The following is a 14,512-nucleotide window of genomic DNA, read 5'->3' on the forward strand; positions in this document are numbered from 1 at the left end:
GGTCCAGGCCTTGACCATCGTCTACCTGGTCTAGCATAACAGACTACAGATGTGCACAGGGTGCATGTCAGCAAAGGGGAGATAGTTAGAGGGCAAAGCCGCCAATGTTTGAGTCAAGAAGCCTAATAAAGTCATGATGACGTCATGAATCCACCATGGCTGAAGTGATGACGTCATGAATCCACCATGATGGATGAAGTGATGACGTCATGAATCCACCATGAAGGATGAAGTGATGACATCATGAATCCACCATGGATGAAGTGATGAGGTCATGAATCCACCATGGATGAAGTGATGAGGTCATGAATCCACCATGGATGAAGTTTGATAAGAACAAACAAACAAAGATATTATATATATATATAGATAGATATTTTGGAGTGTTTCAAAACAACACAGCATACAGTGTTCACTATGCTGCTCTTGGCTGATGTTGCTTTGTAATTTCAACTTGATATGCAAATATTTCATCCATATGTGATATGTTTAAAGGTCCCATGACATGCCACCAGGTGTGAGTGTGATCAGCCGTTACAAGTCGTTTTGAAAATCTGGCTCTTATGACATCACAAGTGGGTGTGTCCACCTAGATGTGTGCTGGATAGATCATTCTACCAGCCTACCCAGTGGACTGTAGCAAATGTTGCTCATCTATCAGTCACACATCTGCAGGTGGACACGCCCACTTGTGATGTCACTGTAACAGCGAATCACACACACCTGGTGGCTTGTCATGGGACCTTTAATGTAAATAGAAAGAGCTAAGCAACGTTGTTCATGGATGTCGACTTTGTAACGAAGGTGACATAGGACATAGAGTTGAAAGAAGAGAAGCTTAGCTGGTATTGAGCTTCAAGATGAGTTACAGGACCAATCAGCTTCATGATGAGTTACAGGTCTTTGGTTGCCGGGTAGATCCCGGACAAGAAGGGCAGCAAGTAACAGAAGAACACACAAAACTCAAGAGGACTCCCGGAAACCGTTCTCAATGAATTCATGTCTTTTATTAATCCAGTGCCATTTAGTTACAATAATATATTTTTTAAAGCTCATCTAAAAAATAACTACTGACTTCTGAATTATAACATAGAAAAAAATACAGATATACTACTGCACAGTTGGGCCACATTTATTGTGCATGAGCATGATTTTTTTTTTATAAATCTGCCAAATATTTATTAAGCCCTAAAAAGTGCAACTGGGAAGCCTAGTAGTACCTGAGATGTTAAAATAGACCTTGTTACAATTCTGTACAAACGGTAAATGGTAAATGGTCCTCATTTATATAGCGCTTTTATACAAAGCGCTTTACAGTGTTGACTGACATTCACCCATTCATGCACACATTCACACACCGACGGCGGAGTCAACCACGCAGGGCGACAGCCAGCTGGTCAGGAGCAGTCAGGGTGAGGCGTCTTGCTCAGGGACACACTGGAGGTAACAGCACATCACCAATAATAATAACAATAATAACAACAATAATAATAATAATAATAATAATAATATATATTACAGTATTATTAGTCGACAATATTCACTTTGAGGATTTCAATCGTTTGGTTAAAATCTCTTGGGGTCTCACGGGTTAAAACGATGTGAACATCACAGGGTTGCCAACTCTCACACATCTGGCGTGTCACTCACGCTTTCAGCATCAACCTCACGCTCTCACGCACACGCAACAAATGTCACGCCAAAAAAAAAAAACTCACGTTAAATTTCTGTTGATGACTTGACTAGACCAGACCATTTAAGACATCTCCCTACAACGTCCCAGTTGATCCGCTGAAAACATTGTCTATGACGAGCGTCCCCCCCCCCGTCAACAATTCCATCCACGGACCCTGTTATAATGTACGCATTATAAGATTTTAGTCTCACACCAGCCAAAAACCCAAAGTTGGCAACCTTGACATCAGCAGCCCACCGGAGACGGAGCGAAGAAGTAGAGGGCCAGCAGGATGAGGTAGACCACCACCAGAGCAGTACCTGGTCACACAAGCACACGCTGACACGGGGACATAGCTCAAGTGTTCTGGGTCAATACAGTCAGGTCATTCATTACAAACATTAAGGCATCATTCATCAACTTCTCTTTACATGCCGCCAGCATCCATAAACATAACGGTATCAGTAATAAGCTCATTAAGTCGTGTCATTTGGCCTCAATAAAATAATTGGATGGCTAACGTATCTGTCTAGCTAGCTACCTGCCAGACTCTGGCCCTGCACTCGATGCACATAACAGCCGTCTGCCACCAGGCTGAGCAGAGCTGCTGCTAAAGCTACCAGGTAGCCCCTTGATTGGAGCAGGTTTGGATACTTTCAAATCTAACTCTGGCTGGTTGCTCCACATGGCCTACCCTAGCTTAAACATCAATACAGTCATTTCTGACTGAAGTATGAGGAGGACCAACCTTTGGAAACCATTTCACCCTTCACTATTGTTCTCAAGTTATCTCATGAATGAAGACATCTTCATGAATTGCATGAGCTGCTAGGTTTGATTTGAATAGAAAAGCCTTCTTAGTTAATTTGCAGCGATAATGTCAAAAGGTTACTGACGTATTAACATGTAGTTCCTTTAAAGCCTTCAGGTGGTTTGTGAGGTTGGACTGACCCTCTAATGCCGCTTTTCCACCGACAGTATCAGCTCGACTCGACTCAACTCGACTCGGTTCCAGGCACGTTTCCATCCATTCCTTCCATTACTTCCAAAAAGTACCTCTTCAATGTGGCCGGGTCATAGAAAATAACCTCTCCACCATGGGCGGGTCGTCATTAGGTTTTAATCACGGGAGACGCGATTCCCGGGAAATCTGAATCTGATCAAGACTATTTCCTGATTCCCGGGAAAGGTTATGATGGGAAATAAAATAAAATAAAAAGCGCAATGACTGCGCGTCTATTGTTGTCATACGGTAACGTTGATGGAGGCGAAACTCGAGCCCTAGGAAAGGAACGACACTAAAACAGCGAAACACTGATCCTCCGGAGCCGGTCCGTGGACTCCAGCCACACACAACCACACCCGACACACACAACCACGCCGGACACACACAACCACGCCGGACACACACAACCACGCGCAGCCTAACTCTAGCCCCGGGAAAGGAGCGACACACACGGCGAAACGCTGATCAGTGTCCCCCTCGGGAGCGGGTTCGTGGACGTCAACCACGCCGGACACAACTTAACTTGGAGTGATTATTCCCATTTACAGCCGCTGGCCAATCAGTTACCAGCAGCCTGTTTACGTCACACAAAAGTACCTACTCCACTCGCTTGGAACCTCGACGGAGGTAGTACTAAAAAAAAGTACCCGGTACTAGGTACCAGGTACTTTTTTTGCCAATGGAAACGCAAAAAAGGCGTGGCGAGTCGAGTCGAGCTGGTACTGGCGGTGGAAAAGCGGCATAACATTCTTAATCAATGGGCAGGAACAGGATTTCATGCTTGTAATAGAAAGCCAAAATTTGTAATGCTAGGATGTCAGATCAAGAAGTCTTCCTGGGTTCCTGCAGACGTCTGGGGGGGATGGCTCAGAGCCTGGAGACGACAGCTCCAAGGAGCAGAGTGTTTCTCCAGCCTACACCGTGTTCTAAAATGTAACCTGATGTCTTGTGTACTGCTCATGTTCACTGTAACCTGCCTGCCTCATGTCCCAACCAGCCCTCTGACATGTGGCACCGTTGCCAGAATACAAGCGGGCGGGACGCAGTTCATTCATTCTTTAATCCGACAGACCAAGGCCGTAGAAGTTCTTTGATGACACACTTGTTTTATACTGAAACCGAAACTGCAGTTGGGTTTGATCACGGAGGATCCTGTCATGGTGCGCATTCGATTTAAACAACGGGACACCTCTGCCTTTTTAATGTTCCAATCAATGCACTACAAATCCAGAATTAAAAACCCTCAAATACAACTACACTCCAGACATTTCCTTGACAACGCTTAAACTCAAAGTGCTGCAGCGCAATACTTCAATTTCAGCTGGATGAGTCAATAAAAACAACCGAATGGGGTTATTCCTTAAATTTCTGATCTATCACACAATAGTTTCATAGGGCTGTCATCTGCCGAGTTGACAGGGGAAAGAAGTGAAGACAACATTGGTGAGCAATGTTTTAGTTTGTTTTCTCTACGTTAATTTTGATTCTTGTGACCTCACCCGACTTTGAGTGCCCAGGTTTTAGTCTGTTAAATTCCATTATCATTATTTTATAAATCAGGAAAATATAAACAGTTATTGCAACTTAATATTACAGGGTTCCTCAACTTACCTTGAAAATAGTCTGACTTCCCATCCATCAATATGTAGTTGACCACGATGACGCTGAAGATGCTGGCCCACAGGTGCAGGTCGCTGAAGATCAGCACGAAGCCCACATCCTGAACACATATACACAGCGTTGCTGTCGTTGGTGTTCCAGCAAGTAGGAATGTTTAACCTAATCATGATGAGAAGTGAGTCTTACATAGATGGCGTTGAATAAGACCAGCAGGGGAATCTGAAGCATGCAGACCTGCACAGCAATGCAGCTTCCCACCTCCAAGCTGCAAGGGAACACAAACGCTTTAGTGTCCTCAGAGAGTAGACAGGTTGTCTGAACCGGTGAGGGTGGTAGGAAGGCTGGCTAAATCTGGGGCCACACTACACCTTTTAGAGGCACATTTTGGAAGGACCGGCACGTTCCAATGGGGCAGACGTGCCCCCCTCCAACACCACGATCATTATGTGTGTTGGTGAAATATCTACAGCAGTCGCCATGGTCCACATTCTATCCAATATGTTTGCAATGGCTGACGCAAATTCAGCCATGATCTCAACATGCATACAGTCCCTCTTTCACGACTGGAAAAAGGGGTTCTTGCACACATTGTGATCCAATGAGCTCGACCACATCTCGAGGTCGTCAAGCTCATATTCGGATCACATTCATAGGTGTGTGTGGACAGCAATCTGGGCACAATGTGGACAGGGATGTGTGATACACCAGCACAGCAGCGCTATGCTAGTGTACATTTCACTTTGGGTGTTAATGTCGTTCCTGGTGGGTCACTATTGTAAACTGGTTGAACGCCTCTTAACCCAGGACCTGTGCAGACCTGACAGTAACTGCGTCCTGGCATGGAACCAGAAAGAAAAAACTGCATTCAAACTGAGAACCTGAGAAGTGTAACAAGCATGAGCAAGATGTAAACAGTTTTGTACGTTTGTCAATGTAATGATTTGCAAAGACATATTTTTTTATAGATATTTTCACTAGTGAGTAATGTTAGTTATCTAGCAACACACTAAACCAAACAAACCCAAAATAAGAAGCATGTAATAAAAATAGTTTTGTATTTCATAACTATGCACAAAAATGTAAAATTTTTACAAAAATTTGTCAAAAAAGTCAATATCAACCTCACTTTTTCTTTTAACAACCAAAATTATGTCTTACATTATAATTTTTTTGTCATCAAAGTTTGATTGCATCAAACTGTCATAAACACAATTAAGCATGCTTTTTCCAATCAATGTCCAGTAGCTTAAGGAGGGTTTCAGAGGAAATAGGTCAATTGCCTTCAATCAGAACACATGTTCTTTATCGCCATCTGTTGGCCAAATGGTGTAATTGCGATTGTTTGGCATGGTGTTGTTGAAGTCAATTAGCCATTTCTTTAGATGGGTGTTAGTGTTAAAAACTGGTTCTGAAGGTATCTAACCTAAGTTCTTAGTGTCAATTTGGAAGGTTTTCAAAACAACAGAACCATGCAAGACACCAAAACAACAGCAGGGTGCCACAGTCGACAAGGACAACAACATTTACATAACATTTGTTTCCTTCCCCTACACCGCTGGGCTTATCGCTGCACAAAGAACCACAGTTGCAAGACGTTTCTTCTGGTGTCAAAACATTGTGGGACAATACACTCCCAGGTGAGGGGAACACAACCTGCGTTGGCCTGTTCCGTCTTATATTCAGGTTCCCCAAAGACGACCGTTCTCCAAGGGCGTCAGCAGCATTTTGAGTGTGTGTGTGTGTGTGTGTGTGTGTGTGGGGGGGGGGGGGGGGGGTCTGGTCTAGGCGTCCTCCCCCAGGACATTTTGAAAGAAGTAGATGCAATTTCCCGCATTCTGGTGCATTTGACCATGTGTTTAGATTTAAAGTGATCTCCCTCTTTCATTGTTCTTCCATGGAGCCGTATGGTCTGCAATGTACTATCATGTCCTGGTGTAACACAGAGGACTGACACTGAATAACTTTTTGGGCACTTTATTCTCTATTTAATGAGAGCAAAACATGAGGATTTAAAAAATCTGAGTGAATTAGAAAAGAATGAGGTAACTTTGAGGCAACATATAGCTCTACATTAATGTCATGCATCAAAAAATCTCGAACAAGTTATGAGGAAACATAGAATGTGTACCTAGGCTACAGAGCCTAAATTAGACTCAACCTTAGCATTCAGTGCCCTGCAGAACATAAAACTATAACTCAATACAACTGCAAACTTTTGGTGAAATAAACTAAAAAGTCCTTATGTCCATCTCGTCTGTGGAACAGTCAATGTTTTAATTGTTTTGATTAAATCTAACATGACCTGGCAGTAAAATATAGGCTAAATATCTGAACAGAAAGAAAGCCTTTTCAGCTCAAGTTGGTCATTTTGACAATGACTGTGCTGCTGAAGTCTGTCGCTGTCGTTGATCCGACTCTCAAAGTCAACATAGGCTTGCTTCGGTGCATGTTTTGAATATGCGTGCGTGTTGCGGCGGTGTGTGTTAGGAAACCAGGAAAACGCAGAGTGGATTTCTATTATGATATGGGTATTCCCCCTACTGATAAAGTGGAACCGATTTGATTGTGAAGCAATGGAAAGAACGCTGGACTAGTAGACCAGTCATGCGCTAATATTTTTGACGGAAAATGTGGGGGGGTCCAAACTACTTTTAAGGTTAGGGGGACGTGACCTGCCCCAATTATATTGTGGCGACTCCCATGGTTCTCAAGACGACAGCGGAGATCAGCCGTGTGGCCCCCTGGGGTGTGGCCCCGTGTAGTGTGGCCTCATGGGGTGTGGCCCCGTGTGGCGTGGCCTCATGGGGCGTGGCCCCCGTGTGGCCCCGTGTGGCGTGGCCCCTGTGTGGCCCCCGTGTGGCGTGGCCCCCGTGTGGCCCCCGTGTGGCGTGGCCCCCGTGTGGCCCCCGTGTGGCGTGGCCCCAGCTTCAGCCACAATGCACAGAGAGCGTCCGTAGGCTGAACCCACCTGAGGTTGATGTTGTTCTGAAGGGCGAACTGGATCCCGTTGACGATCTCTGGGATCTCCGGGACCATGGCGATGACCGTCACGCCTATGAAATACTGACCACAAGAGAGGCTGGAGTCAGAGCCCACACCCCCCCTGGAGACACGAGGAGGCGCCGTGGAGGGGGGCCCACCTGGGAGACGCTGGGCTGCTGCAGGATGGGCTGGATGTGCTGGGTGGCCAGGTCGGCGCACGCAGACATGAGCAGGGTGGCCATGACCAGGATCAGCAAGGACCTCCAGCGGGACCAGTGGACCACTGCGGCCCCCGGGGCCTCGGCTGGACCACGCACACGCACACACACACACACACACACACACACACACACACACACACACACACACACAGTTGTGAGGCTGGTGGACGCAATGTCATGGTCATTTTATAATTTAGTACAGTAAGTAAATTTAGCACATATTGAACCTCGAGGGATGGATTGTCTTTTTTCTAAAGGTGGTAATGTCTTATATAATGTTCACATAGTAATCTATGCAATTTTGAACCAGTTACTAAAAAATGACATTTAATTTAGAAAAAAACTGAAGTCTTTGTTTTTCTCCAACCTCAAATCGAATCTACTGCAGCTTTAAGGAGTATTCCTTTGGATGTTATTGAAGTTCAACGCTTCATCAGTCCCCTACCGTGTCCCTCTCCAACCTGGATGTCGTAGATGTGGGAGTGTGTCTTCAGGGTGAAGAACAGGCCGATGATGTAGGCGGCGGGCAGGAGCACGCAGACCGAGTACACCAGCGGTCTGAGGAGGAGGAGCGCGGCTCAGGGTCAGAGCGCGTGTGACGGAGGTGATGGACTAGATCAATATCTCAATAAAAACATTCAAAACAACATCAGAACTTACTCAACATGGTTGTGGAACAGTGTAGAGTTGTTCTGTTGGAAATTCAAATGAGTCAAAACATGCTTTAGGTGCAGAGCATGTCATGTAAAGTCCAGTCCAGATGTTTGAAGAGGGTGGCCTCTCCTACCAGGTCGTAGTGGCAGTCATGGCAGGTGAAGGAGGCGTTGCCTCCAGCAGAGGTGCTGCAGGCGTCACAGACCAGGTTCCCATAGGCCTTGGAGAACAGGGTGGGCGCAAACACACCTGTAGGCCCCAACAAAGCAGTCAAACCCGTACCCCACTACCCGTGAACTCCAGATCGATGTACTCCCAGTTAAAGCTTTTGACGTCACACACATAAACAACAATGTCAGCCTCTGTTGGTATCAAATAAATCAGTTGTTAGGACATGTTTTATGAACGTCCATATAAGTGGCATTTTGGCACGCGCAGCAGTGTTAAATGCATCTGCGGGAATGTTTGGATAGGTGCCGTTTCCCCTGTATCATTTATGACGTAATCTTACACGTAAGATAACGTTTTTTTTCCGTTTTTCAAGATAATTGATTGGTCCGTAGGCGTTGCTTTTACACAACTTGCTGTAGACACCATGGTGATACAGCGACGCTAAAACAGCCACTTTGGTGTCACCGCATACCCTGGCTTTGAGTGCAACATACCTCGCTAACCCGCTGATCGAGGTTCGTAGTGCAGCCCACAGAGCTGCAGAAGGGCTTGTTGTCGTGACTTGTGACTTCCCTGGAACGCTACCAAGTCGTGACTTTAAGTCGTAACTTACTGGTTGAAAAGTGTCCCTGGAACGCAGCATTAGGCCCAGTGGGGGGGGGGGGGGGGGGCGGTTAGATAACGTCCACCGCCGTGGCTGCTCCTTACCTCCTACAGAGATGAAGAGCAGGGCAGAGCCCACTCCTGTAGACCGGCTGTTGAAACGCTGCTCGCTGTGTTTCAGCCCCCCGACCACCATGCTGATGCCCTGACACACACACACACACACACACACACACACACACACACACACACACACACACACACACACACACACACACACACACACACACACACACACACACACACACACACACACACACACACACACACACACACACACACACACACGTAGATTATTAGAAAAAAACATTTTAATAAAAACAAATGGGAGTTGCAAAAAAAATATATGCATGAAGAAAAAAATGCCTATTCATATTTGCGGACCATAGGTTACATTTAGACTTTGGTTTGAATACACCAGTGACAGCCGTGGGATAAGTCAGTCAATATATGTCAGGGTCTGAGAACGCCCAGCACACTGGAGCTAATGGCAGCCATCTTAGGAAGGGAAGACGATCTGTGTGTATCTGACTTTAGAACATTATAAAACACTTCCTTATTGGTAGAACTTTAACACCTGCCGCTAGACTGACAGAGACAGACTTTAGACGTACTGGTTGTAATATTTTTTTAAATGTTCTCAGGTTCCTCCCCAAGGAGTGGACGGTAGGGGTGTAACGATACACTAAAGTCACGCTGCGGTACGTACCTCCGTTTTTAAGTCACGGTTCGGTATGTTTTTCGGTATAGCAGTTTTTATTATTTTAATTAAACAATTGGATTTTGATTTGATTTATTAAATTGTATCAAACAAATGCCTTAGGCCTGGACAGACGGGTGGAGCCACTGGGGTCCACACAGTAATTAAAGGTCATTTTGTAGTTATGCTTCTGCTGTTATTGAACCAACTGTAGGAATTAAAAGGAAGGGTTTTCCGCTGGCTCTGATTCAGGCAGGGAAAGATACAAACAATCAATTGACTTTACAAATAGTTTAAAGTTATGTGTTCATCCCTCCTTCATATCTTAGATTGATATGGCTCTATGAGAGGAATCACATTTTTGGTATATATCTACAGGAGGCATTTACTGATGAAGTTTTATTGAAAGGTCTCCTCATCAAGTTGTTCATGCGTCAGTAATTGTGATTAACAGAAGACGTAGCCATGGAGAGCTGAGCCATGACAACCAGTGAGAGCCCAGGGTCCTCAGACTCACGGGGATGAAGAGGATGCAGCCGAACAGGGTGCCCGTCAGCGCCGCCTTCACTACCTCCTGCAGGCAGGGGTTGCCCGCCTGGTGACCTCTGATCAGGGCCGTGATGTAGAAGGTCATCTCCGTGATAGAGCCGAACGTGGCGTTCACCAGCGCACCCACCGCAAAGTTACTCTGGGCCGAGATACTGCACACAACAAAGACATGAGCACCACCGCTGAAGAACTGTAGGAGCTGTACTAGGAGATGTACTAGGAGCTGAACTAGGAGCTGTACTAGGAGCTGTACTAGGAGCTGTACTAGGAGCTGTACTAGGAGCTGAACTAGGAGCTGTACTAGGAGCTGTACTAGGAGCTGTACTAGGAGCTGTACTAGGAGCTGTACTAGGAGCTGTACTAGGAGATGTACTAGGAGCCGTACTAGGAGCTGAACTAGGAGCTGTACTAGGAGCTGTACTAGGAGCTGTACTAGGAGATGTACTAGGAGCTGAACTAGGAGCTGAACTAGGAGCTGTACTAGGAGCTGTACTAGGAGCTGTACTAGGAGCTGTACTAGGAGTTGTACTAGCTGTACTAGGAGCTGTACTAGGAGCTGTACTAGGAGCCGTACAAAACATTTGAAAAGCTCTTTGTTAGGTCTTTATTTTTCAGATTGCTTGACTACCTTAAAGCTTACCTGGCGATGCCCATCCCGATGTAGTAAGACAGAGGGATAATGGAACTGACCGCTATGCCGAACTTCACGCTGGAGCTGGCAAACTGGTTTTCTGTGTCAATGTACCCTATTACCATGGCAACGATTACCAGAGGAAGCAGATCTGAGATGGCGTTAAAGAAATCAACGAGCCCTTGACACACACACACACACACACACACACACACACACACACACACACACACACACACACACACACACACACACACACACACACACACACACACACACACACACACACACACACACACACACAGGATACTGACAGCGAACACGTTGATTCCATCCACAGTGTACTTGTAGTAGTGCCAGTTGGTTGCATTAGAACAACAGAGGAGCGCTTTTGTCCCGTATCCCTGCTGTGTAAACAGAAAACATCGCGTTAGTCAGCAACCAGTAATCAAGCTGCACATTGTCATGAAACAAAACCCAAATAACACTACACCACTTATTCATCGATTGTCTGGATCACTCAACTGGTGACTGGTCACTCAAACTCTTCCTTACCCTCCTCTGTGAGCCCGTGGTGACAGACACGTCCTCAGGGGCCATCAGGAGAATGGTGCCCAGCGTGCGAGCGTTCATCTTGGCCACAGGGATGGTGAAGACCAGCGTCCAGGCGAGGACACAGGCCAGGGAGTGGACGGCGGCCAGCAGAGGGAAGCCCAGCAGCAGCCAGACGTACGTTGTGAACCGCCGCTGCCGCGCGGGGGGGGGGGGGGGGGGGAGTACAGGGTTACGGGCTGACGGAGTTGTTGACGTCAACGTGTTAATGCTGGATATACCGGCGGGCCAATTGCATTACATTAATTGTGGACATGACATTATAACAGGGTCCGCGGGCGTTACGGGATTACGGGCTGCCGGAGTTGACGCGCCAGGGTTACCACGCCGAGACGCGCGTTGACGCTGAAAAGCGATATACCGGGCCAGTTCTGATAGACATTAGATATTATCTGGCGGGCCGGATTAAATTACACTGTGGGCCGGATAAGGCCCACGGGCCGTACGTTTGACACCCCTGGTTTAAACCGCTTGGAGCTGTTGATTTGTGCTGCACGTCTAAAGACATTTCACTGCGGCAGTGTGCGTGTTCAGAGCAGTGTGAAGACACGGTGCAGACGGAGGGGCTCACCCAGTACGGGGTTCCTCGAGGGGCGGGCCCCTCAGAGTCTGGGGTCTCTGTGGGGGAAGGCAGCAGGATGGGGACCACATCCTCCTGTCCCGTGCTACAAGCACAGTAGGGGGACGTCGCACAGCAACGCAGACACCCGTTCCCTGTCTGGGGAAACATGGCACCTCTCTGGCTCAAAAACAGGACTAAGCAGGCCATTTGATGTTACATACATAATGTTACATAACCAGGAATCTGTTAGCATCTTTGTTTGTTGGTAGGAGAGGAATTTTTCAAAAGAGGAATGATGCAGAAATACAAAAGCAATGATTTCTAATGAAGACAACCAAAACAAGAACATTTAAAAGGAGGACATGAAACAAACCTGTGTATTTATAACCATTAACAAAGCACAGTTAGCTTTTTTAGTAGTAGTAACATTCAGTGGTGTTTGAGAGTTTCAAACAAACAAGTTCTGCTTAAGTAGCTACTACCACAGCTACTCCACACCGACTAAGATAGATGGTGCTTTAGTAACACAAGAGCTTTGTTGAGGAGTAATTTGTTAGAATGACACAGGCACTGAAGGACAGAGAACCACTGAACTGATACGTTACCTCCTGGATAGTTTTACCAAAAGGCCAGAGGAAGTACCACGACAACCGGCAGCAAAGCTTCCCTGAAGAAGAGTTTGTATGACATGAGTTGGGATGGGATTGACCTCGTTAGGGCAAAGTATGAGGAACTACAGAAGTGGTGATCATACCATACGGTGTCCCAATGACGGTGGTGAACATGAGTACGCAGACCAGTAGGTAAACCAGAGCCACCCACCAACCGAACAGAAACACATACACTATGTTTCCAACAGAGACTAGGTGACCTGAAACCAGAGGGAGAAGCACAACAACATGTTGGTCAGAACTCAACAAGAGCCTTTAGCTACCAAACATCTGTGGATAAACGGTAAGGGGAAGTGTACCTGTGCTCGGTTTTATGACGTTAAGCTCAGAGTAGAGCTCTTTCACAGCTTCGGAGCGGTCTTCAAATGGACGCTCCGTCACGTGGCTCTTCCACTTTCTAAAACCAAACTAAACCCACACATACACACACACCTTCAGGGACTGCAACAAGGGTTTAGTTTTTCCATCACATTTTCTGCACCAAGCGGTGAAGTGCTCTTCTACCACCCACCCTGTAGTTGTTGACCAGCTTGTTGGCCTCCACCTCGTTCTCGGCTCGTATCCTGGTCTTGCCGGGACCCTCCTCCCTGACGTCCTCACAACCGTGAGAGCTGTGGCCTGCAGAGCACAACACCGCAGGTCAACCACAAAGTGTTCATTCAAGTCCCATGAGGAGGAAGCCGTTAAGTGGACACAACACGGCCTCCAGCCTACATTGCGTGGTGCCCGGCAGTCCAGAGGAGGGAGAGGGGCTGTGGGAGGCGTCTGCAGAGTCAGAGCACGGACAGAGGTGCTGACAGAGACGCCCGTTGTGGGGACTGGCCAGCAGGTCCCGGTCCTGTGGTGCATCTGGAGCGGAAGAACCAAACAGGGACCAAAGAGACCGGGACTTTGTTTTGAAATAAAAAGATTCAGAAATCGTGACACACATTCATGCATTGCCAATCTCTGTAAACTGGTAAACTGAGAGTAGGGCTAAGAGTAAGGGCTGGGGTTCTGTGTAGAGCACTTCAGGCAATACGAATCAAAACATTATAGTCTGGTGTGTTGTGCTGAGAACTCTTTTACTTTCCTCTTAATCTCGGAAGGTTATCAGAAAAATACTCAACACAACCACTCAAGTTCAAATTTGAAGCTTCTCCTTTCCAACCGTTTCACCATGATTTCAGTTCCGTATGAACGTTTACTTTACAACTGCAGGACACTGTGGTGAGCATGTGAAGAGGAAAGTAGAAGAAGCCAAATTTATAATTTATGTTTTTGTACATTCACACTCTAGTGTGGATGTAGACGTGATTGAACATAAGAGTTCGTTCTCACTTCTTCACACTAAATAATATCACTCATATGTAGGTTAACTTATGTGTGTGAGTAGCATTGGGCGAATGTATAACGTTCTCTGAATCGCAAATCGTCATCTCTCCCTCTCCATTGCCGCTGAATGAACATTAGGGCTTCTCTGCTTTTACTCTACATTAATAAGTACGGCCCACACGGCATGACGCCGGAGCGTCTGTTTACAGAGCAAGAGCCCGACCTCTCGTTGCATAAAGTTACGGCTGCTTGGTTCACCACCGCCAGTTAGTGTGACCTTACCTTGACCATCGGTCAGCCTCCTCTTTCTGCTGTTCGTGTTTATGTGTGCATTTGAAGAATAGGACATATCTGCTGCTGCGACGGTCTGACTGAGAGGCGGATGGAAACACGCGTCTATCGTGGCGCGACCCTCACGACAGGCGCACTGATCCGCGGATCAGACGCTCGGCATTGTGGGAATCCGAGGCAGATTTCTTCT

The 14,512-nt window shown here is 46.6% G+C and overlaps 1 protein-coding gene across 2 annotated transcripts; it reads right to left on the bottom strand.

The window, feature by feature from the left end:
* Nucleotides 1–1,076: 1,076 nt before the first annotated feature.
* Nucleotides 1,077–14,433, bottom strand: LOC311357703 (uncharacterized protein). Of its 2 annotated transcripts, XM_084477731.1 has the most exons (20): nucleotides 14,314–14,433; nucleotides 13,432–13,566; nucleotides 13,229–13,335; nucleotides 13,017–13,125; nucleotides 12,801–12,917; nucleotides 12,652–12,713; nucleotides 12,056–12,202; nucleotides 11,428–11,619; nucleotides 11,183–11,279; nucleotides 10,882–11,023; nucleotides 10,210–10,393; nucleotides 9,038–9,137; nucleotides 8,292–8,407; nucleotides 8,165–8,196; nucleotides 7,950–8,062; nucleotides 7,442–7,587; nucleotides 7,270–7,364; nucleotides 4,488–4,566; nucleotides 4,293–4,401; nucleotides 1,077–1,995 (listed from the first exon to the last, which is right to left on the bottom strand). In XM_084477731.1, exons 1-20 carry the CDS (start codon nucleotides 14,378–14,380, stop codon nucleotides 1,922–1,924), a joined length of 2,223 nt encoding a protein of 740 aa, XP_084333857.1. In that variant the 5' UTR covers nucleotides 14,381–14,433; the 3' UTR covers nucleotides 1,077–1,921. The 2 variants fall into 2 exon arrangements, with proteins under 2 accessions (XP_084333857.1, XP_084333858.1); XM_084477732.1 differs by lacking the exon at nucleotides 13,432–13,566 and having other exon boundaries at nucleotides 14,314–14,426.
* Nucleotides 14,434–14,512: the final 79 nt, after the last annotated feature.

This window comes from Micromesistius poutassou (assembly GCF_964030765.1).
Source record: "Micromesistius poutassou genome assembly, chromosome: 13".
Classification (NCBI taxonomy): domain Eukaryota; kingdom Metazoa; phylum Chordata; class Actinopteri; order Gadiformes; family Gadidae; genus Micromesistius; species Micromesistius poutassou.